The sequence below is a fragment of the Rhincodon typus genome, chromosome 10 (assembly GCF_021869965.1).
Source record: "Rhincodon typus isolate 14 chromosome 10, sRhiTyp1.1, whole genome shotgun sequence".
Classification (NCBI taxonomy): Eukaryota; Metazoa; Chordata; class Chondrichthyes; order Orectolobiformes; family Rhincodontidae; genus Rhincodon; species Rhincodon typus.
Genome location: NC_063341.1, coordinates 65,701,371 through 65,726,684, shown reverse-complemented (window position 1 = coordinate 65,726,684; position 25,314 = coordinate 65,701,371). Strand labels below are relative to the sequence as shown.

The following is a 25,314-nucleotide window of genomic DNA, read 5'->3' as shown; positions in this document are numbered from 1 at the left end:
AGGTTTACTAGATTGACACATGGAACGAATGGGTTGACTTATGCGGAAAGGTTAGACAGGCTAAGGCTTCTTTCCAAGAACTTGGAAGAGCAAGGGGTAACTTGACCGAAGTGCATAAAAGTTTTATTGATCTTCACAAGGTATTAGATGTTTGGATCAGTCCGGAAATAGGGGGCACTGTTTTAAAATTAGGGGTCAACACTTTGAGAACAGAGATGATGAGAGTGTTTTTCTCTCAGAGGGTTGACAGACATTAGAACTCAGCCTCAAAAAAGAGTGGGCGCAGATCACTGAATATTTTTAGGACTAAGATGGATAGATTCTTGTTAGGATAGATGGGAATATGGAATTTAAAACACAAACAGGTGTTATTAATTCGCAGAGCAGACTCAAGGGGTCAAATTGTCTACTTCTGTTCCTATTTTGTTTTTCATAAGTATGATTAAAAGTTGTATGCTTCATTTTCAACTCAAAATCACATGGTTGTGCATGCGGGTCACATTCAATGTCTTCTTAAATACATTCTTAGCTGTAATTTCAGTGTAGTTGTGAAGAATTTTTACATTGTTGGTGGTATTGCTTTGTAGAGAAGTTAAATTGAGCAATATCATTAAAATACAAATTAACTCCACAGTTATCTACTGCTATTTAAAAGGACCCCTCCATGAAGAGACTGCTGTACTTCAATATTTAATCCCAAAATAAAACGATCTATAATACGCAATAGAAGAACTGTGTCATAATGACACATTTTGATATCCTTAATTGTTTGCTGCTTCTGAAATATTGATACTGCGTGAGAATACTTGATATAGAAGTCCAAAGCTTCAAAGCAAGATGTTTGTCCACGTTGCTCACCCAGTTACTTTTTGACAGATGTGAGATAAATGAATAGTATATTTATAAAGACAGATTAGACATGTTAAAAAATAATAATAGAACCTTGTTTTTCTCATCTTGCAGAATTTCCAAAAGTCTAGTTGCGTGCCCTTCTTCCAGGCATTGGCAGGCTGCTGACTGAAAAACGCTGTGATCTTCTTCTTTAAATTCTGTTTCAGGTAGGCCACGCTAAAACGAGCAAAATAACATTTTCATTCCACATAAAGTGCAAAGCAACTTCAGACAATTTTAACTGATACCACCTAAAGTAAAACATCTGCATACAACATTATGATGGTCAACTACACTCAAAGAATATAAATGTTATCAGACGAAAAGATAGAGAGGACTATTAATCCAGAGAGCCGGGTAATGTTCTGGGGACGTGGGTTCGAATCCTGCCATGGCAGATGGTGGAATTCGAATTCAATAAAAATCTGGAATTAAGAGTCTAATGACCCCATGAAACTATTGTCAATTGTTAGAAAAACCCATCTGGTTCACTAATGTCCTTTAGGAAAGAAAATTTCCATTCTTACTTGGTCTGAACTACATGTCACTCCAGACTCACAGCAACGTGGTTGACGCGTAACTGCTCTCTGGGATGGGCAGTAAATGCTGGCCTAGCCAGTGATGGCCTTATCCCATGAATGAATTAAAAAAAGGAGCAGAATAGGAATTTTGTCATGGCTGGTACGTTTCTCAACCCCGTTCTCCTACCTTCTCCTTGCAACCTATGATCCCCTTACCGATTAAGGACCTATCAATGACTTGGCCTCCACAGCCTTCTGTTGCAATGAGTTCCACAGATTCACCACTCACTGGCTGAAGAAATTTCTCCTCATCTCAGTTTTAAAGAATTGTCCCTTCACTCTGAGACTGTGCCTTCAGGTCCTAAACTCTTCTACTAGTGGAAACATTTTCTCCATATCCATCCTATTAAAGCCTCTAAGTTTTCGTATGTTTTAACAAGAGCCCCTCATCCTTCTAAACTCCATCGAGTACAGTCCCAGAGTCCTCAACCGCTCCTCATATGATAAGTTCATCAACCTGGAATCATTCTTGTAAACATCCTCTGGACTGTCTCCAACATCAGCACATCCTTCCTTAGAATACAGGGCCAATACAGGGCCCAAAACTGCTGATATTGTTATTCATTACTGGTCTACATTTCATTCGTAGAAACTAGGTTTGAAGCCAGTAACAATAATATCAAAATAATTAGATTTCCTTCATGCTTCCTGCTGTAGTCAGTGACTATAATAGATCAGCTTCTTTTACCTGAAAAAAAAATCCTGTAGTTCAGTTTCAAAAGTTAGACCTTTCATTAGTTACATTTGCAAATATTAATATTTCATAACGAGATGAAATACTAATTCACAGGCAAAATTAAATCATGCTTTTGTCATTTGTCTATTTGACAAACAGCTGATTTTTCTGCAGTCTGATTTTGAAACAACGGGGTAAATTCCTAGAAAACAAAGACAGACCTTCTAATTGGCTCCCTTTGGTGTACACCCATTCCCATGGCCACCTACGTCTGCTCCCAGGATCAGCGAGCCCAACTTCAACCCTCAGTCGCATCTCCTGAATCAAAAGTTTTTGTTACTTTTTTAATCTAAGGTTATTCTGGCAAGTTGGGAAATTTCCTGGTTCAAAATTTGGTCCCAAGTGTCTGCTAAGATGGAATGTCTACGTTTATTGCTGTATAAATATAGTACTTGAAGGGTCTGAGGTCCAGCTGGAAAATGTTTCAAATTTGGCAACATTTAGGATTGTTAAACAAAAAAATGTTATGGATTAGTACTTGCAGAATTGCTGTATCATCATCTCTAAAATGTAACTGTCCCTTGTACCAAATATGAATCATAACATAATGAAAGGATCATAAAAACTGCCAGTACTTACACATCGCTCAATTACTCCTTCCAGTTTTTCTAAAGCCATTTGCAACCACGTTCCACTAACACTTAGAACTGGAGGATAAAAGAAAAACACAGGCATTAAGTTTGAAGAAGGCAAGCACACGGAAACTACTTCGCAACTGCATTATCCCTGACTATTTTGTAATTATTTTAAGAGTTATTCCTCCAATGGTTCAGTTAATAAATCAACTACACATTTTGGAATTGAGCCACTGACCATGAATGACTCAGAAATTCAAAATAATCTACATTAATTCATTTTTGATTTCGATAATAGTCTGGGCATAAGCTAACTGACACCTGAACTGGGATGTATGAAAACTCAGGGTTCCCACTTCACATTTACATCAGTTTTAATTTCACACCCCAGTGAAAAGGGTCCCTGATTTACAAATGCCCGCCTTATCCCATACAGAAGTATAATTTTAAAGATCCGCAATATAAGCTTTTTCTCACACTTAAGAGTGGCTGTTTTATATTACCCTGCATTATATTCCAATTTGTGCACAAATCAACTTGCAAACATTCATAAACAGAACCCATTTGCAACACGGGAACTGTCTGTATATGTAAAAAGGTACAAGTGAGAAGTGTGATAGAATACTTCCCACTTGCAGCTAATTGTAGCTCAAATAACACTCAACATGCTCAACAACGTCCAGGACAAAGCAGCCTGTTTGAGTGGCATCACATCCACAGTCACTCCCTCCACCACCAACATTCATTAGCAGCAGTGTGCACCATCTATAGGATACACCAAAAAAATTCACCAAGACTCCTTAGACGGCACTTCCAAACCCATGGCCATTACCATGTAGAAGGACAAGGGAAGCTGATGTGTGGGACCAGTGCCTCTCACCAATTCCTCTCAAAGCTACTCACCATTCAAACTTGGAAATATGTCACTGTTCCTTCGGTGTCTCTGAGTCAAAATGCTGGAACTTCCTCCCTAACAGTATTGTGGGTGCATCTACAGTAAGTGGACTGCAGCAGTTCAAAAAGGCTGCTCACCATCAACTTTTCAACTGGGGTTAGGCAATAAATGTGGCCCAGCCAATGGTGAAACAACCCTTTCTTTCTTTCCCATTGCTACCCCAGGTTTTGGTGGGAAAATTAGTCAACAGTAATGACACTGCTATTGACAAGCAGAGGGGATTAGATTCTCTTGTTGGGGAGTCATTACCCTGCACTCATGTGACCTACATGTCACTTGCCATGTATGCACGTGGAATTAGGTGAGCATAGAGGTATAAGTAGCTGCAACATCATCACAACTCTCAGATGGTTAATGACCACAAATTTGAGGGCATTGAGTTAATTCCAGGAAATGCTCAATGTCTTTAGAAAAGCTGAGGCAGGTATTGTTTTCTTTTTGACAATTTCCCAGCCAGTCACGCAAAAAATTTTCTATTCTCAAAATAAAAAGACTCGAGGATGGCTTGCATGTAATACATCAGCATTCCTATCAAAGGATGGATACTAAAAACTTGGGCTTTGCCCACAGGCAACATTCAGGTTGTGCATTAGAAATCAAAACAAATACATGTTAAAATCACTTGCATGTGTTTGAAATGACACACAACTCAAACACACAGCATAGCTTGCCGATTAGCCCTTCTGAAAATCAAAACTTTCCAGATTGAAAGGTTACAAAAGCAAAGAAAGTTAAGAAAATTTGAGTAGCCAAGCTGAATCCTTCTAGTTTTTAAGCTTTGGAGGAAGGCAAGAATGGGAAGGAAAGCAAAATGAAAAGGATGACTAAGACAACACTGGAAAGAAAGAAAGGCCTTCTTATGATTGGGGATTTGAAGAGATCTTGTTTTCTGGTTTGGGCTTGTATTTTTTTTTCATGCAGGGCCTATAATTTTGTGTATGAGTTTCAACTTTCTGTATATTGGACTTAAAATTCTGCAAAATCATTTATCCCACTTTGGTTTTGATGTAACACCAAGCTATACTGTACAGGTACATTTTTGGGCAGAGCAGGAGTGCTATTCTGTATGCACCTGTTTCACAGTATATATTGAACGGATCAGGCAAGAAAACTTCCCACCATAGTACTTCTTCACATAAATGAGCAAGACAACAGAAATCAAAAGTTTAGCTTGCAATATTTATTATTTACAGTCAAAAACTCTTCAAATATTCAGCTTTGCTTCATTTGTCGCACAGACTGCACATCCAAACAGTGCAATTCTGCCACACAAGTAGCTTTCTTTACCTGCCAATATGGAGACAATCTCCTGCCTTATCACAATTTTCCATAATGCCGAAATGAATCATCGAATTCCTAGGGTGGAAGAAGCAAGTCATTCAGCCCATTGAGTCCACACCAAATCTCCGAAAAGCATCCCACCCAAACCCACCCCACCTCCTACACTATCCTTGTAACCCTGCATTTCCCATGGCTAATCTACCCAACCTCCTCATCCCTGGACACTATTGGCAATTTAGCATGTCCAATCCACCTAACCTGAACATCTTTGGAATGTGGGAGGAAACCGGAACAACCAGAGAAACCCACACAAACACTGGGAGAATGTGCAAATTCCACACAGACAGTCGCCCAAGGGTGGAATCGAAGCTGTGAGGCAGCAGTGCTAACCACTGAGCCACTGTGCGCCCAATTGCATAATGCTAAGTTTTTTGTATGCTACTCTTCATAAAGGAGGATTTTATTGTGCGTTTAAGATAGTAGAATTTTCTTATTTAGTGAAACAGCATATCATTGATGATATTTGATTCTGGCTCAATCACTTAGGGTGGCTGTACAGTTGCTACAGTCTAGCCTCTTTGCAGTACATAATATAGAAATGAATTGAAAGGCTTAAATTTTAAAAAATATGGTAGCATAGTTACTGGAAATGTTTGTCAAATTTGTTCAGTTCAGTGTACTTTTGATGATCCCCATTGTCTCTTTGGACTTTGATAAAGTTGATTTAAACATGAATGCACCTACTTGTCATTCAATGCCATTCCTGAATATTTTGGAAATCAAAGCGCACTTATCAACTGGCATGGCCAACCTATTCTCAAACTAACTTTTTTTTTCAATATTGATTGGTGCATATTGCAAACACTCAGTTTCCTATACCACAATGCATTACACCTTGAAGCATGGCAGCATTGATTCTAATGATTGGAAGGAGCTTTCCACCAATTGCTATGTTGGGCAGCACACTGACTAAATGGTTAGCACTACTGCTTCATAATTCCAAGGACCCAGATTCAATTCCAGCCTCAAGTGACTGTGTGGAGTTAGCACATTTTTTCCATGTCTCAATGTGGACTCATAGGCCAAATAACCTTCTTCCACACTGCAGGAGATTTCATGAATCACAAAATGGCAATAACTGGTCCACCAAACTACATAATACTTTATGTTCAAATGCCTTAATGATGAGGAAGATCAGTAGTAGAGGAGGGGGAAAAAACAACACAAATCCTGCACTCCAGATCTCATCATTTCAGGAGCACAAGGGGCAAAATGCCCAAAAGTCAAGAACTTTCTTGCTTATTTACTTCGAAAAAAAACTTGTGATCTTGAGTAGATGTTATCCTTGAATTGGAGGCCAGCCAACAATATCCAATCACACTATTGCAATAAAGACCGAAAGACCTTCAGATGCTGTAAATCAGGAACAAAAACAGAAGTTGCTGGAAAAGCTCAGCAGGTCTGGCAGCATCTGTGAAGAAAAAAATCAAAATTTAGTTTTGGGACTGGAGACCCTTCCTCAGAACTGATGGTAGCTGGGAAAATATCGGTTTATATGCAGAAAATAGGGAGGGGGATGGGGTAGGGAGTAAACAATAGGATAAAGGATACAGCCCGAAGAAAGAGAAGAGCAGCTGGATAGACAAAGGAGTTGATAACGATCGGGCTAGGTGAATAGCTGTTAATGACTAACAAACAGGTAGTGTGAAATGACAGGCTACGTGATAAGAAGGCCTGGTGTGTGGGGTAGGGAGCCAGGACATGGGAGAGTTTAGGCCCTAAAATTATTGAACTCAATATTGAGTCTGGAGGGCTGCACAGTCCCCAAGAGGAATTGTGTTGAGCTTCGCTGGAACACTGCAGCAAGCCAGAGACCAAGAAACCAAGGTGGCCAAGGAACAGGGTGGTGTATTAAAGTGGCAGGCAACTGGAAGGAAGGGTCCCGACCCGAAACGTCAGATTTCCTGCTGCTCTGATGCTGCCTGACCTGCTGTATTCCTCCAGCTCCACACTGTGTTATCTCCAGCATCGGCAGTTCTTACTATCTCTAACTGGAAGATTAGGGTACTTTTTGCTAGCAGAACGCAGACGTTTCTGCGATTGCAATTTCTGGCATAGTAGCTTCAGGTACACAACTAAATAGTCAATCGAGTTCTATAAATGCCGGAATCATGTAGAAATCCAGACATGAAGGACACTTTGACAGTTTGAAAGTCTACCCATCATTTTGGCAATTATACCCGACAACGCCAAAGTGAAGGGGCAAAAGGTTTTTTTATTAATTGCTAAATCGTTGGCAATAAAAAAGGTACACGATAAAAACTTGCCAACAGTTAGTTTACATTCATTAGAACACATTTCCCTCCACTATATCTTCTGGATCTTGAGTGGGGAGTTGGAATCACTTTGGTATTGTCACGGTCTTAGGTGTGAGACTTTGAATGAGAGTGCTGCACATCGCAAACACGCAGGAGGGGTTACAGCCAGGGGCGAGTTGCACTTCTTTGCCAACTCATGTGAGAATAGTGGATGGATTTACGATTGCAATAAGGTTGCGCGTGACATCAGCAAGCAATCTAACTCCCCTCCAATCCACTCATCCCAAATAACAAAAAATCCATTTTCCACTCGTAATAGCTGAAGATTCAGACGGTAAGATCAGCGACCCTTTTCCCCAACTGTTCATGTCTGACCGGCTGAGACACACGTGCCAACCGTTGACGGTTGGGTTTAAACAGCATCGTACCACCCCCTCCCCCAAACTCGCGCTCCTATCCCGCTTACCTTCACGACGCAGCTGCGCAATACCCGCTTCAGCAGGCGCACTTTCAGGACGCAACCCTACGTTGGAAGGGGGCCGGATTTCGTTTAGATCACGTGATACTATATGGCCACGCCTCCCACCGTCCCCAACTATTAAAACTCTCAGAGATAGCAGGAACTGCAGATGATGGAGAGTCTCAGATAACGAGTTGTAGAGCTGGATGAACCCAGCAGGCCAAGCAGCATCATAGGAGCAGAAAGGCTGACGTTTCAGGCCTAGACCCTTCTTCAGAAAAGGATCTAGGCGCGAAACGTCAGCCTTCCTGCTCCTCTGATGCTGCTTGGTCTGCTGTGTTCATCCAGCTCTACATCTTGTCATCAAAACTCTCAGGTTGTCTGCCAATACATATATCTCTGTATTTAAAAATTCGCACCATGGAGCAAAAACAATCAGGTTTGTTTTGTCTCCCGCATTTCCCGCAACTCATCCCTCACACCCCGTCCCCGCAATAACAACCAAAAAAGAATCCCCCTCGTCCTCACGTAACACCCCACCAACCTCCGGATCCAACGCATCATCCTCCGACACTTCCACCATCTGCAATCTGACCCCACCACCAAAGACAGTTTTCCCTCCCCACCCTTATATGCTTTCCAGAGAGACCACTCTCTCCATGAATCCCTTGTCCGCTCCACACCCCTCCAGCCCCACCACACCCGGCACTTTTCCCTGCAACCGCAGGAAGTGCTACACCTGCCCCCACGCCTCCTCCCTCACCCCCATCCCAGGCCCCAAGAAGACTTTCCACATCAAGCAGATGTTCACCTGCACATCTGCCAATGTGGTATACTGCATCCGCTGTACCCATTGTGGCCTCCTCTACATCAGGGAAACCAAGTGGAGGCTTGGGGACCGCTTTGCAGAACACCTACGCAATAAACAACTGCACCTCCCAGTCGCGAACCATTTCAACTCCCCCTCCCATTCCTCAGACGACATGTCCATTCTGGGCCTCCTGCAGTGCCAGAACGATGCCACCCGAAGGTTGAAGGAACAGCAACTCATATTCCGCTTGGGAACCCTGCAGCCCAATGGTATCATTGTGGATTTCACAAGCTTCAAAATCTCCCCTCCCCCTACCGCATCCCAAAACCAGCCCAGCTCGTCCCTGCCTCCCTAACCTGTTCTTCCTCCCACCTATCTCCTCCTCCCACCTCAAGCCACACCCCCATTTCCTATCTACTAACCTTATCCTGCCCCCTTGACCTGTCCGTCCTCCCTGGACTGACCTATCTCCTCCCTACCTCCCCACCTACACTCACCTTTACTGGCTCCATCTCCGCCTCTTTGACCTTTCTGTTTCCTCTCCACCTATCTTCTCCTCTATCCATCTTCTATCCACCTCCCCATTTATTTCAGAACCCCCTTCCCCTCCCCCATTTCTGATGAAGGGTCTAGGCCCGAAACGTCAGCCTTCCTGCTCCTCTGATGCTGCTTGGCCTGCTGTGTTCATCCAGCTCTACATCTTGTTATCTCAGGTTTGTTTTGCAAATGGCAGCATACCGCAGTTGCTGGAAACCTGATTAAAATAAACAGAAAATGTTGGATAATAAGGCACTCAGCAAATCTACGAACCAGAAAGGCAATTGAACTGTCCATTATAAATAATCTGGATACAAGAGCGGGTAAGAGGGAATGATGGAGAATTGTTCACCAACCAGAAGCTGGTGTGACAGAATACTCTCCATTTGCTGTGATGAATGCAGCTCCAGCAAGTTATAGGAAGGATATAATCAAGCTGGAGAAGGTTCAGAAGTGATTTATCAGGATTTTGCCAGGTATGGCAAGTTTGAGTTGTGAGGAAAGGCTGTGACTTTTTCACTGGAGCATAGGAGGTTTGAGAGGCGACCTGAAAGAAGTTTATAAAATAATGAGAGATATAGATAGAATTAATGGTAGTTGTCTTTTCCTTGGGATGGGCATTTCAGGATTAGTGGACACATTTTAAGCTAGGAGGAGAGAAATTTAAAAAAGACATGAGGCAACTTTTATACACACAGCGTGGTTTGTGTGTGGAATGAACTTCCTGAGGAAGTGGCAGATGTGGGTACAATTACAACATTTAAAAGACATTTGGATAAGTACATGAATAGGAAAAGTCTGGAGGGATATGGGCCAGGAGCAGGCAAGTGGGGCTAGTTTAGTTTAGGATTATGTTTGGCATGGACTGGTTGGATCGAAGGGTCTGGTTCTGTCCTGTATGACTCTAAGACTCAAGAAGCTTAACATTATTTGAAAGTAAAGCAAATGCCTGATTGGCACCCCATTCATCACCTTGAAATCTGCTTCCTCCAACAATGATGTACAGTTATAAATTGACTACAGCAACTCACTAAACCTCCTGGGACAATTTTCAAAATCTTGAGCACTGCCATCTGAAAGAATAAGGGCAACAGATGCACGGGAAGGCCACCTGCAAGTTCTCTTTCAAGTCTCAGACCATCCTGATTTGAAAACTATAGTGCCACTCCTTCACTGTCACTGGATCAAAATCCTGAAACCCCTTCCTTCAAAATCAAGAGCCATCTGGACAGAGCAGGTAGGAAAAGATGTTCCCAATAGAGGAAAGATTGAGAACCAGAAAGCACAGAAGGTGAATGACTAATGAATTTCAATAATGGTGTGATGCAGCTATGTAGGCTGTCTGTCCTAAAATTTGGCAGATCCTATCAACTGGCAAATCTTTCAGCTGATCACGACAAGCAAGATATTGATATGCCCAACCAGTCCATGTATGCAAAACCTGCAACATTGTGTCCAACATTAGATATGGTTCTGCATTGGACAACATTTGCTGGACAACTGTGAGTTTATGAGGAATTACGCTGACAAACAATCCAGGAATGTCGCCTTGGGCGACAGTCTGAGTGTAGTCTCCTTGTTCTCCCCATGTCTGTGTCGATTTCCTCCAGGTGCTGTAGTTTCCTCCCACAGTCCAAAGATGTGCAGGCTAGGTGAATTGGCCAGGCTAAATTGCCTGTAGTGTCCAGGGATGTCGGGCTAGTTGGATTAGCCATGGGGACATGCAGGGTTATCGGGATAGGGTAGAGGGGTGGGTTTGGGTGGGATGCTGTTAGAAGGGTCAGTGTGGACCCAATGGCCTACTTCCACACTGTAAGGATTCTATGATTGTCTGTCAGTCTTACAGTATGGTGCAGTTGTGTATGCAGGATATATTAATATGAGACCTTGTTCTTTGCAAACAGAATACATACATGCACTGTGCCTGTTTCTTGGCACGGTGGCTCAGTGGTTAGCACTGCTGCCCCACAGTGCCAGGGACCCGTGTTCGATTCCACCCTCGGGTGACTGTCTGTGTGGAATTTGCACATTCTCCCTGTGTCTGCATGGGTTTCCTCCGGGTGCTCTGGATTCCTCCCACAGTCCAAAGATGTGCAGGCTAGGTGAATTGGCCAGCCTAAATTGCCTGTAGTGTTCAGGGATGTGTAGATTAGGTGAGTTGGGGGAGTGGGGTGGTGTTGCTGTGAGGGTCAGTGCGGACTTGTTGGGCCAAAAGACCTGTTTCCACACTGTAGGGATTCGATGAAAACAGGTGATAGCAATTCACTGGTTCATTTCATAGGACAATGCCCTGCTCAATTAGAGTCAACCTGCCCTGTTAAAATTTAAACAGGCCCAGCAGTTAATTGTCAATCATCGATCTCCCTGAGTCTCCTTGCCAATCAACCAGTATTTTCCTCTCATGCAGTAAAAATATTGTTTTTCTTTGAATTGGCATTTTTTGCAAATTGTACTTAAAGAGTACAATACAAAAACTTTGACAAGATATCTTGTTTTCAGTAATACCCAATTGTATGTCAGGATTGATATATTTGAATTAAAGATGTACTTGTAACCCTATTTGAAAATGTTTTCAATTCCTATATCAAAATAATTTATGTTTACAATCAAAATATGTAATGGCGTTGTTGTGAAAACATCTGGAAGTTGTTACATGTAAGAGCGATGACAATGTTAAATTGTAGCAGATTAAGGACGTCCCTCATGATTCAAGGAATAAGTTGTTTGTTGTTTGCCCTCAAAATTGCAGTGACTGTATTGCAAGAATAGACAGTTTTGCTGTGAAGCATTTTGAGATATCCTGGCATATGATAAGTTTGTTTTTCATCTATATTGCTCATTTGTATCTAATATGCAGTAGTTTTATTTTAGGCTGTATCAGCTACTAGTACAACAAACTAAATTTCTACACTTATTTATGCCAGCATATTTCCAGCATTTCAATGAATTAAAACCTTTTAATATTTCCTCACTTCTTTCCTTCGAAAACAAATGAAAAATAAACAAATTCAGTACATACGGTAAGCAATTAACATTAAAAGCAAATAAATTATTGACCTCACAACATCAATATACTTTATCTAATACAGTAATGAACTGTAAAAGATGCCAGGTATTTTGTTGTTAACTCCATTATCATTGACTAATTAATAGAAGTGTTAAATTAAAAGGATAACATGAGTTAATAGGTTTATTTGCATAGCACTATGTCTTAGATTATGTCCCAGAAATACATCCAGAATAGATAAACTCATTGTAAGTTTCACTATAACTTGATGTTTCTTTGGTACGTGGTCTTGAACTGTTTTAGGAAGCTAGCCATAGGCTACAAAACTGTGTACTAGCCAGTCCGTAGTAATGATTAGTGCCTTAGGAAAGATCTAGCAGCTGCTAGATTTTCTTCCTGTATAATGAGATTCAATTTTCATACTGTGATTGCTTCTTTGTTCCCAATAATAAATTATTTTCCTGTATTCTGACCGTACTTTGTTTATAATTTTTGTTAATGTGAATTATACTGATATATAAACTTTTTATTGACTGCTTATTCGCAGTTTGACAGCATGACATAATCCTTTTGTTCCTAAGGAGATCATTGGTAATTTGAATGGAAAACTAGTGGACACAGGCTTTAACTGAGTTTTTTAATGCATTTTATTTCAAACAAACATACGTTCTTGTCTAAAACCTAAACATTTTTAACATCAGTTAAATATAAGTCATACATGTAACATTTCATATGTATCTCTTTTGACCCAAGCTTCAGTGCTTTTAAATAATTTGAATGCTTTCAAGATACCATCAATAGATATTGTGCCTAGAAAAAAAACATCTCCAACAGTCATGTGCTGGCAACAAATAACAAACGTATCTTGCTACCTTTTACTCACCTTTGGTTTTGAGTTGGAGTTGGTTTTAACTCTGACTGGAATCCGAGTGACAACGTCCTGATAACACAGCTCCCTGAAATGCTGAGAGATAGCAAGAACTGCAGATGCTAGAGTCAGAGATAACAGTGTGGAGCTGGAGGAACACAGCAGGCCAGGCAGCATCAGAGGAGCAGTAAAGTTCAGAAGAAAGGGTCCCGACCCAAAACGTCAACTTTCCTGCTCCTCTGATGCTGCCTGGCCTACTGTGTTCCTCCAGCTCCATACTTTGTTATCCCTGAAATGCTATCTCTCATCCAATCCTTTGATTGGCTATCTCTTCTCCGAATTTTTACTACTGCACCAGCTTCCCCAAGTGGACAGCTGATTGAGATTTCACTTGTGTAGTGATAATGATTCCCTGTTTTTCTAATTGGGTATCGTAAGCCACACAATATACTTGGAGAATCTGTATGTGCTTGAAACCAGATTCTAAGAGGTGTTCAAAACAAAAGACAATAGTGCTTCTGAAGAAGGGTCTAGGCCCGAAACGTCAGCTTTCCTGCTTGGCCTGCTGTGTTCATCCAGCTCTACATATTGTTATCTCAGTGCTTCTTCTCCTTGATTTCACTTCCTGTGGAAAACCAACTTCACTTTTTTGAAAGGTTGTTCGGACGAAGCAGGAAGCTAAATCTGCCAGGCGTGTGCTCTGGTTTTTTTTTGTCACATTTTCCTGACATCCAACTTGTTTGGTGATTTTGGTAAGATGGGAGTCTGAATATTAATGAATTGAGCTGTTGAGCATTTAGTTGTTTAGCAATCAACAGTCACTGTCAATTGTCAACTTGCTGCGGGCTCATGAGAATCACCTGTCCTGCCAACCTTAGTATATTTTCTTAATGAACTACTTAATTAATTTATTACATTTCTGAAATTACTTGTTTCCTGTCTTTTAATTTTTTTATCATCACCAATTCTTGTACCATTTTAACACTCAGGAATAGAATAAAAATCAACAATTTACCAAATACTCACCAAGCAGCTAGAATTTTCCCATCTAGTAGAATAAGAACCAATTAAAAATTGACAGGACTCTACTTCCCATTTCTCTGTTTTATTATCTATCTTTTGCTTGTTCTTCTAACTAATACTGATTGCCACCAGGTCTTCTTTTCATTCACTCTCTGACAGGTAGAGTTCTAAATATCCTAAATGTTCTTTACTTGCCTAATTTTAATTCCCATTTTTCTACCTCACCCTGAATTGAGTAATTTGTGCAGAAACTAATCTCTCTTTTTCCATGGGTTGAGTGATCTATTCCTGTATAAATCACTGTCACACATCAACATTGACAGGGTCCTGGAAGCTTTACTGGCTCAGAATGGTGAATTGAACAGGTAGATGATGGCCACTAAATGCTCAATGCAAAAGAATAGTTGAGAATTTGAGATCAAGGTGTAGAATTTGTCTGTCTTTTCTCCCATTCTCATTTCTAAGGGCTGGGTTAAGGATTTCCATTGAATTGATCCACACTTATGCACAAAGTACTGCAGTGGTTGCCAATGCCTTTTGCAGTACAGCTGACCATGAGCTTCTCCCACCCTTACCAGTTGCCATCATAGAACGTAGAACAGTACAGCACAGTCCAGGCCCTTTTGCCCACGATGTTGTGCCGAACTTTTACCCTAAACCTACGGTCTATCTAACCTCCACCCCTACCTTATACTATCATCCATATGCCTATCAAATAGCCGCTTAAATGCTCCTAATGAGGCCGACTCCACTACCCTCTCCGGCAAGGCATTCCACACCCCTAGCACTCTGAGTAAAGAATCTACCTCTGACGTCTCCCCTATATCTACTTCCACTCACTTTAAAACTATGTCCCCTCATAATAGCTACCTCCACCCTAGGAAAAAGTCTCCGGCTGTCCACTTTATCTATACTGCTGATCATTTTGTACACCTCTATCAAGTCACCTCTCATCCTTTGTCGTTCTAAGGAGAAAAGCCCCAGCTCTCTCAACCTTTCCTCATAAGACCTTCCCTCCATTCCAGGCAACATCCTGGTAAATCTCCTCTGCACCTTTTCCAACACTTCCACATCTTTCCTGTAATGAGGCGACCAGAATGGGACACAATACTCCAGATGTGGCTGAACCAGGCTTTTGCATAGCTGGAGCATAACTTCACGGCTCTTGAACTCAATCCCTCTATTAATAAAAGCTAACACATCATACGCCTTCTTAACAACTCTATCCACCTGGGTGACAGCTTTCAGGGAACTGTGGACATGAACCCCAAGATCCCTCTGCTCCTCCACACTGCCAAGAATCTTTCTGTTAACCTGTATTCTGCTTTCAAATTTGTCCTTCCAAAATGAATCACTTCACACTTTTCAGGGTTAAACTCCATCTGCCACTTCTCAGCCCAGCTCTGCATCCTATCAATGTCCCTTTGTAACCTCGAACAGCCCTCCGCACTATCCACAACTCGACCCACCGTCGTATTGTCCGCGAACTTACTAATCCACTCTTCCACTCCTACATCCAAATCATTTACAAAAATCACAAATAGAAGAGGACCCAGAACAGATCCTTGTGGTACACCACTTGTAACTGAGCACCATGTTGAATATTTTCCGTCCACTACCACCCTTTGGATTCAGAATTGGCTGACTCTTAGAAGACAATCTGCCACATTTCCCCCATCCCATGCCTCCTTACTTTCTGCATGAACCTACCATAGGGAACCTTATCAAATGCCTTACTTAAATCCATGTATACCGCATCTACTGCTCTACCTTCATCAACGTGTTTGGTCACCTGTTCAAAGAATTCAATAAGGTTTGTGAGGCATGATCTACTCCTCACAAATCCTTGCTGACTATCACGAATCAAAACAGTGCCTATCCAAGTGATCATAAATCCTACCTCTCAGAGCACTTTCTAATAGTTTGCCCACCACTGAAGTAAGACTAACTGGCCTGTAATTTCTGGGGTTATCCCTATTCCCTTTTCTGAACAAGGGAATGACGTTTGCCACTCTCCAATCTTCCGGCACTATACCCGTGGACAGTGAGGATGAAAAGATCATCACCAAAGGCCCTGTGAGCTCTTCCCTTGCTTCCCATAGAATCCTTGGATAAGTCTCATCAGGCCCAGGGGACTTATCTATCTTCAAGTTCCTCAAAATTCCTAGTACATCCTCCTTACTAACATCCACCTCCTCGAAATAAAAACCAAAAGAACTGCGGATGCTGTAAATCAGGAACAAAAATAAAGTTGCTGGAAAAGCTCAGCAGGTCTGGCAGCATCTGTGAAGGAGAAAACAGAGTTAACGTTTCGGGTCCAGTGACCCTTCCTCAGAACTGATAGTGGCTGGGAAAATATCAGTTTATATGCAGAAAATAGGGAGGTGGGTGGGGTTGGGAGTAAACGATAGGATAGAGCTCAAAGAGAAAGACAGTTGGACAGACAAAGGGATAACAAGGTGTAGAGCTGGATTAGTCATCCAGCTCTACACCTTGTTATCTCAGATTCTCCAGCATCTGCAGTTCCTACTATCTCTGGACAGACAAAGGAGTTGCTAACGATCAGGCTGGGAGGGTGAGTAGTTGTTAATGGGGATTGTTAGTGACCAACAGGGGATGTATAGTGGCAGGCTATGTGGTAACAGGGCCTGGTGTGTGGGGTGGGGGGCTGGGACATGGCGGGGTTTAGGCCTTAAAATTATTGAACTCAATATTGAGTTCGGACGGCTATAGGGTCCCCAAGCGGAAAATGAGGTGTTGTTCCTCCAGCTTGCATTGGGCTTCACTGGAACACTGTAGCAAGCCGGAGACGGAGATGTTGGCCAGGGAACAGGGTGGTGCATTGAAGTGGCAGGCAACAGGTAGTTCAGGGTCTTTTTTGCGAGCAGAACGTAAATGTTCTGTGAAGCGGTCGCCAAATCTACGCTTCGTTTCCCCAATGTAGAGGAGACCACATTGTGAGCAGCGAATGCAGTAGACTAGATTCGTGGAAGTAAGATATGTTTGGGCCCTTGGATTCTGGGGAGGGAGAAGGTAAATGGGCAGGTGTTGCACCTTTGCTGGTTACAGGGGAAGGTGCCATAGGGCTGTGGGCAGGTGTTGGGGGTGAAGGAAGTGTGGACCAGGGTATCCCGGAGGGAACGGTCCCTGCGGAAGGCGGACAAGGGAGGGGAGGGGAATATGTGTCTGGTGGTGGCATCTTGCTGGAGGTGGCGGAAATGGCGTCTGATGATCTTCTGGATGTGGATCCTGGTGGGATGGTAGGTGAGGATAAGGGGAACCCTATCGCTGTTGCGGGAGGGAAGAGAAGGGGTGAGGGCAGAAGTGCGGGAGATGGGTCAGACCCGATTGAGGGCCCTCAATCGGGTCCGAAGGTGCACCACCTGCCCATTTACCTCCTCCCTCCCCAGAATCCAAGGGCCCAAACATACCTTCGAGGTGAAGCAACACTTCACCTGCACTTCCAAGAATCTAGTCTACTGCATTCGCTGCTCACAATGTGGTCTTCTCTACATTGGGGAAACGAAGCGTAGATTTGGTGACCGCTTCACAGGACATTTACGTTCTGCTCGCAAAAAAGACCCTGAACTACCTGTTGCCTGCCACTTCAATGCACCACCCTGTTCCCTGGCCAACATCTCTTTCTCCGGCTTGCTACAGTGTTCCAGTGAAGCCCAACGCAAGCTGGAGGAACAATACCTCATTTTCTGCTTGGGGACCCTACAGCCCTCCGGACTCAATATTCAGTTCAATAATTTTAGGGCCTAAACTCCCCCATGTCCCAGCCCCCCACCCCACATACCAGCCCTGTTACCACATAGCCTGCCACTATACATCCCCTGTTAGTCACTAACAATCCCCATTAACAACTACTCATTCTCCCAGCCTGATTGTTAACCACTCCTTTGTCTGTCCAGAGATAGCAGGAACTGCAGATGCTGGAGAATCTGAGATAACAAGGTGTAGAGCTGGATGACTGATCCAGCTCTACACCTTGTTATCCCTTTGTCTGTCCAACTGTCTTTCTCTCTCTTTGAGCTCTATCCTATCGTTTACTCCCAACCCCACCCACCTCCCTATTTTCTGCATATAAACTGACGTTTTCCCAGCTACTATCAGTTCTAACGAAGGGTCATCGGACCTGAAACGTTAACTCTGTTTTCTCCTTCACAGATGCTGCCAGACCTGCTGAGCTTTTCCAGCAACTTTTTTTTTTCCACCTCCTCTAGCCTACCAGCCTGTTTCACACTGTACTCCCCTACAACCTGGTCTCTCTCAGTTGTGAATACTGAAGAAAAGTATTCATTTAAGGACCTCTCCTATCTCTTTAGGCTCCGTGCACAAATTCCCTTTACAATCCTTGATCGGCTCAGCCCTTTCTCTGGTCATTCTCTTATTCCTCACGTATATGTAAAGAGCCTTGGAGATTTCCTTGATCCTATCTGCCAAGGGTTTGTCATGCCCCCTTATAGCTCTCCTAAGCCCTTTCTTCCGTTCCTTCCTGGCCAACTTGTATCCCTCTGGAGCCTTTTCCGATCCTTGTTTCCTAAACCTTATATAAGCATCCTTCTTCCTCTTAACTAGTCGTTCAACCTCTCTCGCGAACCAAGGCTCCCTCACTCGACCACACCTTCCCTGCCTGCTAGGGACAAACATATTGAGCACACACAGTATGCATTCCTTCAACAATCTCCAGTTTTCTACAGTGCTCTTCCCTGACAGCACCTGTTCCCATTTTATGTTACTCAGTTCTTGCCTAACAGAATTATAATTACCCTTCCCCCAATTATAAACCTTATCCTACTGTATGTACCTATCCTTTTCCATGACAGTTATGATCGCTACCACCAAAATGCTCTCCTACCAACAGGTCTGACACTTGGCCCGGTTCATTGCCAAGCACCAAATCTCCTCGTGTTGGTCTATCTATATACTGTGTCAGGAATCCTTCCTGAACGCACTGGACAAAATCCGCTCCGTCTAAACTACTACAGCTAAAGTTTCCAATCAATATTTGGAAAGTTGAAGTCACCCATGACTACAACTCTGTGACTTCTGCACCGTTCCAGTATCTGCCTCCCAATCCGCTCCTCCACTTCTCTGCAACTATTAGAGGGTCTGTTTTTTAAAAAAAAAACCAAAGTGACTGCTCCTTTCTTGTTCCTGACCTCAACCCAAACTGACTCTGTAGACATATCATTCTCGAACTGCCTTTTAGTAGCTGCTATACTAGCCTTGACTAGCAATGCCACTCCCCCACCTCTTTTACCACCCTCCCTATTTCTTTTAGAGCATCTAAATCCCAGAATTTCCAACAACCATTCCTCTCCCTGAGTTACCCAAGTTTCTGTAATGGCCACAACATTGTAGTTCCAAGTACTGACCCATGCTCTAAGTTCATCTGCCTTATTTCTGATACTTCTAGCATTGAAGTATACACACTTCAAACCATGCCTGTGTCCACAATTATGCTCCATCGACCGCATTTCTTTATTAACAACCTCGCTCCTTGTTGTGTCTGTTGGAAGGCTGAATACCTCTGAATTACAAATCTGGTTCCCCACCCCCTGCCAATCTAGTTTAAACCATCCCGTTTAGCTCGAGCAAACCTCCCTCCCAGGATATTTGTGCCTTTCCGGTTCAGGTGCAACTTGTCCTTACTGTACAGGTCCCACCTTCCCCAGAATGTGCTCCAATTATCCACATAATACAGGAATACAGAGTACTGGGCTAATGGTAAGATTCTTGGTAGTGTGGATGAGCAGAGAGATCTCGGTGTCCATGTGCATAGATCACTGAAAGTTGCCACCCAGGTTGATAGGGTTGTTAAGAAGGCGTACGGTGTGTTAGGTTTTATTGGTAGAGGGATTGAGTTTCGGAGCCACGAGGTCATGTTGCAGCTGTACAAAACACTGGTGCGGCTGCACTTGGAGTATTGCGTACAGTTCTGGTCGCCGCATTATAGGAAGGATGTGGAAGCATTGGAAAGGGTGCAGAGGAGATTTACCAGAATGTTGCCTGGTATGGAGGGAAGGTCTTATGAGGAAAGGCTGAGGGACTTGAGGCTGTTTTCGTTAGAGAGAAGAAGGTTAAGAGGTGACTTAATAGAGACATACAAGATGATCAGAGGATTAGATAGGGTGGACAGTGGGAGCCTTTTTCCTCGGATGGTGATGGCTAGCACGAGGGGACATAGCTTTAAATTGAGGGGTGATAGATATCAGACAGATGTCAGAGGTAGGTTCTTTACTCAGAGAGTAGTAAGGGCGTGGAATGCCCTGCCTGCAAAAGTAGTAGACTCGCCAATTTTAAGGGCATTTAAATGGTCATTGGATAAACATATGGATGATAATGGAATAGTTTAGGTTAGATGGACTTCAGATTGGTTTCACAGGTCGGCGCAACATCGAGGGCCGAAGGGCCTGTACTGTGCTGTAATGTTCTATGTTCTAATGGAAGCCCTCCCTCCTACACCAGCCCTGTAGCCACGTGTTTACCTGCACTCTCTCCCTATTTCTTACCTCGTTATCACGTGACACTGGTAGTAATCCAGAGATAACTACCCTGTTTGTCCTGGACTGCAACGTCCAACCTAACTCCCTGTACTTGTTTTAATGCACCTCAGGTGCATTGAAAAAATTTAGAGACTGATAATCAACCTTTTTAGCATTCACACAACAACAGGTTATAGTCCAACAGGTTTATTTGAAAACACAAGCTTTCAGAAGCTTGTGTTTTCAAATAAACCTGTTGGACTATAACTTGGTCAGAGATAGTAAGAACTGCCGATGCTGGAGTCGGAGATAATAGTGTGGAGCTGGAGGAACATTGCAGGCCAGGCAGCATCAGAGGAGCAGGAAAGTTGACATTTCAGGTTGGGATTTCTGAAGAAGGGTCCTAACCCAAATCTTCAACTTTCCTGCTGCTCTTATGCTGCCTCGCCGGTTGTGTTCCTCCAACTCCACACTGGACTATAACCTGGTGTTGTGATTTCTGACCATGTCCATCCCAGTCCAACACCAGCACCTACACATCATTTTTAGCATTACAAGTGCACTTTCCATATCCAGAGAGTCTTGGTGTGGAACTTGACCTTGGAGCTTCTGGCCCAGAAGAAGTGACACTACCACTGTGCCACAAGATCTCCTGACAATTGAGATTAACAACTCAATATCAATGTTGGTTTTCGGAGCTTTCCCCCTTCGTCACGCTTCGAAAGCTTATGATTTCAAATAAACTTGTTGTCGTCTGACTTCTGACCTTGTCCATCCCAGTCCAACACCGGCACCTCCACACCAAGACAACAAGGTGCAGAGCTGGATGAACACAGCAGGCCAAGCAGCATCATAGGTGCAGAAAGGCTGACGTTTCGGGCCTAGACCCTTCATCAGAAATGGGGGAGGGGAAGGGGGTTCTGAAATAAATAGGGAGCGAGTGGGAGGCGGATAGAAGATGGATAGAGGAGAGGAAACAAACAGGTCAGAGAGGCGGGGATGGAGCCAGTAAAGGTGAGTGTAGGTAGGGAGTTAGGGAGGGGATAGGTCAGTCCAGGGAGGACGGACAGGTCAAGGGGGCGGGATGAGGTTAGTAGGTAGGAGATGGGGGTGCAGCTTGAGGTGGAAGGAAGAACAGGTTAGGGAGGCAGGGCTGGACTGGTTTTGGGATGCGGTAGGGGGTGGGGAGATTTTGAAGCTTGTGAAGACCTATCCCCTCCCTAACTCCCTACCTACACTCACCTTTACTGGCTCCATCCCCGCCTCTTCGACCTGTTTGTTTCCTCTCCACCTATCCTCTCCTCTATCCATCTTCTATCCATCTCCCACTCTCTCCCTATTTATTTCAGAACCCCCTTCCCCTCCCCCTTTTCTGATGAAGGGTCTAGGCCCGAAACGTCAGCCTTCCTGCTCCTATGATGCTGCTTGGCCTGCTGTGTTCATCCAGCCCTGCACCTTGTTGTCTCGGATTCTCCAGCATCTGCAGTTCCTACTATCTCTGATTCAATTTTTACCTACACATCAAGGTAGGTTTTGACTGAGAATAGAACATAGAACAGTACAGGCCCTTCGGCCCACGATGCTGTGCCGAACTTTTACCCTAAACCTTCCGTAGAACTCGTGTTGGACTCAAAACGTTGACTTTTCCTCTCTCCACAGATGCTGCCAGATCTGCTGAGTTTCTCCAGCATTCTCTGTTTATTCGAAAAAAATTGGCGATTCTTCAAATAATATGAACGATAAATTTAAACTCCCTCTATGATCAGAAATAACTGAAGACTTTATTTAAGTAGAATGAACGGAGAAACAGGGATTTAAATATTGAACTGGTAGTAATCGCGCCTCTGCTGGTTGTACGATCGGGACTTGGCGACTGCCGTATGGCCACAACTGGGGGTCAAAGTTCGGTTGGTACCATCATGGCGTCGGAGCCGAGGCGAAACCCGGGTGGGAGACGCTTCAGGAGCCGGCGGCGAGAGGGCTCGAGCGCGGTTAGTGTTAACAGTAAGGTGGGAGTCTCGGACATTGAAGGGACCCTCAAAAGGTGAGAGAATCTGACTGCAGGCCGGAAGTTTGTAATTGTTGCGTTGTTAATTCTGTTAGGGACTTATGGGATGGAAGCGGACAGGGAGATGGAGGAAGAGGAATCTCAAAAGTATATGCATATCTCTGTGTAACATCAGTCAGTGTCTAGAGGTGGCGGGGCTTCCGTGCCTCAACTGCCCTGTCTGTTCTTGTCTCCCCGTTCCCTGTCAACAAGGTGCAGGGCTGGATGAACACAGCAGGCCAAGCAGCATCATAGGAGCAGAGAGGCTGACGTTTCGGGCCTAGACCCTTCATCAGAAAAGGGGGAGTGGAAGGGGGTTTTGAAATAAATAGGGAGAGAGTGGGAGGCGGATAGAGGAGAGGAAACAAACAGGTCGAAGAGGCGGGGATGGAGCCAGTAAAGGTGAGTGTAGGTAGGGAGTTAGGAAGGGGATAGGTCAGTCCAGGGAGGACGGACAGGTCAAGGGGGCGGGATGAGGTCGGTCGGTAGGAGATGGAGGTGCGGCTTGAGGTGGGAGGAGGGGATAGGTGGGAGGAAGAACAGGTTAGGGAGGCAGAGACGAGCTGGACTGATTTTGGGATGCGGTAGGGGGAGGGGAGATTTTGAAACTTGTGAAATCCACATTGATACCATTGGGCTGCAGGGTTCCCAAGCAGAATATGAGTTGCTGTTCCTGCAACCTTTGGGTGGCATCGTTGTGGCACTGCAGCAGGCCCTGGATGGACATGTCGTCTGAGGAATGGGAGGGGGAGTTGAAATGGTTCGCGACTGGGAGGTGCAGTTGTTTGCTGCGAACCGAGCGTAGGTGTTCTGCAAAGCGGTCCCCGAGTCTCCGCTTGGTTTCCCCGATGTAGAGGAAGCCACACCGGGTACAGCGGATGCAGTATACCACATTGGCAGATGTGCAGGTGAACATCTGCTTGATGTGGAAAGTCTTCTTGGGGCCTGGGATGGGGGTGAGGGAGGAGGTATGGGGGCAGGTGTAGCACTTCCTGCGGTTGCAGGGAAAAGTGCCGGGTGTGGTGGAGCCGGAGGGGAGTGTGGAGCGGACAAGGGAGTCACGGAGAGAGTTGTCCCTCCGGAAAGCAGATAAGGGTGGGGAGGGAAAGATGTCTTTGGTGATGGGGTCGGATTGCAGATGGCGGAAGTGTCGGAGGATGATGCGTTGGATCCGGAGGTTGGTGGGGTGGTACGCGAGGACGAGGGGGATTCTTTTTTGGTTCTTATTGCGTGGACGGGGTGTGAGGGATGAGGTGCGGGAGATGTGGGAGACACGGTTGAGGGCGTTCTCGACCACCGAGGAGGGGAAGTTACGGTCCTTGAAAAACGAGGACAACTGAGATGTACTGGAGTGGAATGCCTCATCCTGGGAGCAGATGCGGTGGAGGCGAAAGAATTGGGAATAGGGGATAGCATTTTTGCAGGAAGATGGGTGGGAGGAGGAGTATTCTAGGTAGCTGTGGGAGTCGGTGGGCTTGAAATGAATATCGGTTTCTAGGTGGTTGCCCGATATGGAGACAGAGAGGTCCAGGAAAGGGAGAGAGGTGTTAGAGATGGTCCAGGTAAACTTAAGGTTGGGGGGGAAGGTGTTAGTGAAGTGTATGAACTGTTCGAGCTCCTCGTGGGATCTCAGTTGTCCTCGTTTTTCAAGGACCGTAACTTCCCCTCCTCGGTGGTCGAGAACGCCCTCAACCGTGTCTCCCACATCTCCCGCACCTCATCCCTCACACCCCGTCCACGCAATAAGAACCAAAAAAGAATCCCCCTCGTCCTCGCGTACCACCCCACCAACCTCCGGATCCAACGCATCATCCTCCGACACTTCCGCCATCTGCAATCCGACCCCATCACCAAAGACATCTTTCCCTCCCCACCCTTATCTGCTTTCCGGAGGGACAACTCTCTCCGTGACTCCCTTGTCCGCTCCACACTCCCCTCCGGCTCCACCACACCCGGCACTTTTCCCTGCAACCGCAGGAAGTGCTACACCTGCCCCCATACCTCCTCCCTCACCCCCATCCCAGGCCCCAAGAAGACTTTCCACATCAAGCAGATGTTCACCTGCACATCTGCCAATGTGGTATACTGCATCCGCTGTACCCGGTGTGGCTTCCTCTACATCGGGGAAACCAAGCGGAGACTCGGGGACCGCTTTGCAGAACACCTACGCTCGGTTCGCAGCAAACAACTGCACCTCCCAGTCGCGAACCATTTCAACTCCCCCTCCCATTCCTCAGACGACATGTCCATCCAGGGCCTGCTGCAGTGCCACAACGATGCCACCCAAAGGTTGCAGGAACAGCAACTCATATTCTGCTTGGGAACCCTGCAGCCCAATGGTATCAATGTGGATTTCACAAGTTTCAAAATCTCCCCTCCCCCTACCGCATCCCAAAATCAGTCCAGCTCGTCTCTGCCTCCCTAACCTGTTCTTCCTCCCACCTATCCCCTCCTCCCACCTCAAGCCGCACCTCCATCTCCTACCGACCGACCTCATCCCGCCCCCTTGACCTGTCCGTCCTCCCTGGACTGACCTATCCCCTTCCTAACTCCCTACCTACACTCACCTTTACTGGCTCCATCCCCGCCTCTCTGACCTGTTTGTTTCCTCTCCTCTATCCGCCTCCCACTCTCTCCCTATTTATTTCAAAACCCCCTTCCCCCTCCCCCTTTTCTGATGAAGGGTCTAGGCCCGAATCGTCAGCCTCTCTGCTCCTATGATGCTGCTTG

The 25,314-nt window shown here is 44.7% G+C and overlaps 1 protein-coding gene across 5 annotated transcripts in view; it reads right to left on the bottom strand.

Annotated features, from left to right (window-relative positions):
- The window catches only part of glmna (glomulin, FKBP associated protein a), a 50,553-nt gene extending 42,694 nt beyond the window's left edge, over positions 1 to 7,859 (bottom strand). Inside the window, exons 1-5 of one of the 5 annotated variants that reach the window (XM_048602224.1) lie at positions 7,804 to 7,822; positions 6,327 to 6,490; positions 5,026 to 5,094; positions 2,788 to 2,855; positions 943 to 1,068 (exon numbers count right to left, since the gene is read on the bottom strand). In XM_048602224.1, coding sequence (XP_048458181.1) covers positions 943 to 1,068; positions 2,788 to 2,826 — 165 coding nt within the window. In that variant the 5' untranslated portion in view covers positions 2,827 to 2,855; positions 5,026 to 5,094; positions 6,327 to 6,490; positions 7,804 to 7,822. Of the gene's footprint in view, positions 1 to 942; positions 1,069 to 2,787; positions 2,856 to 5,025; positions 5,095 to 6,326; positions 6,491 to 7,803 lie in introns of those variants that run through there. The other 4 variants (XM_048602221.1, XM_048602220.1, XM_048602223.1 and 1 more) reach the window with 4 other exon arrangements.
- Positions 7,860 to 25,314: the final 17,455 nt, after the last annotated feature.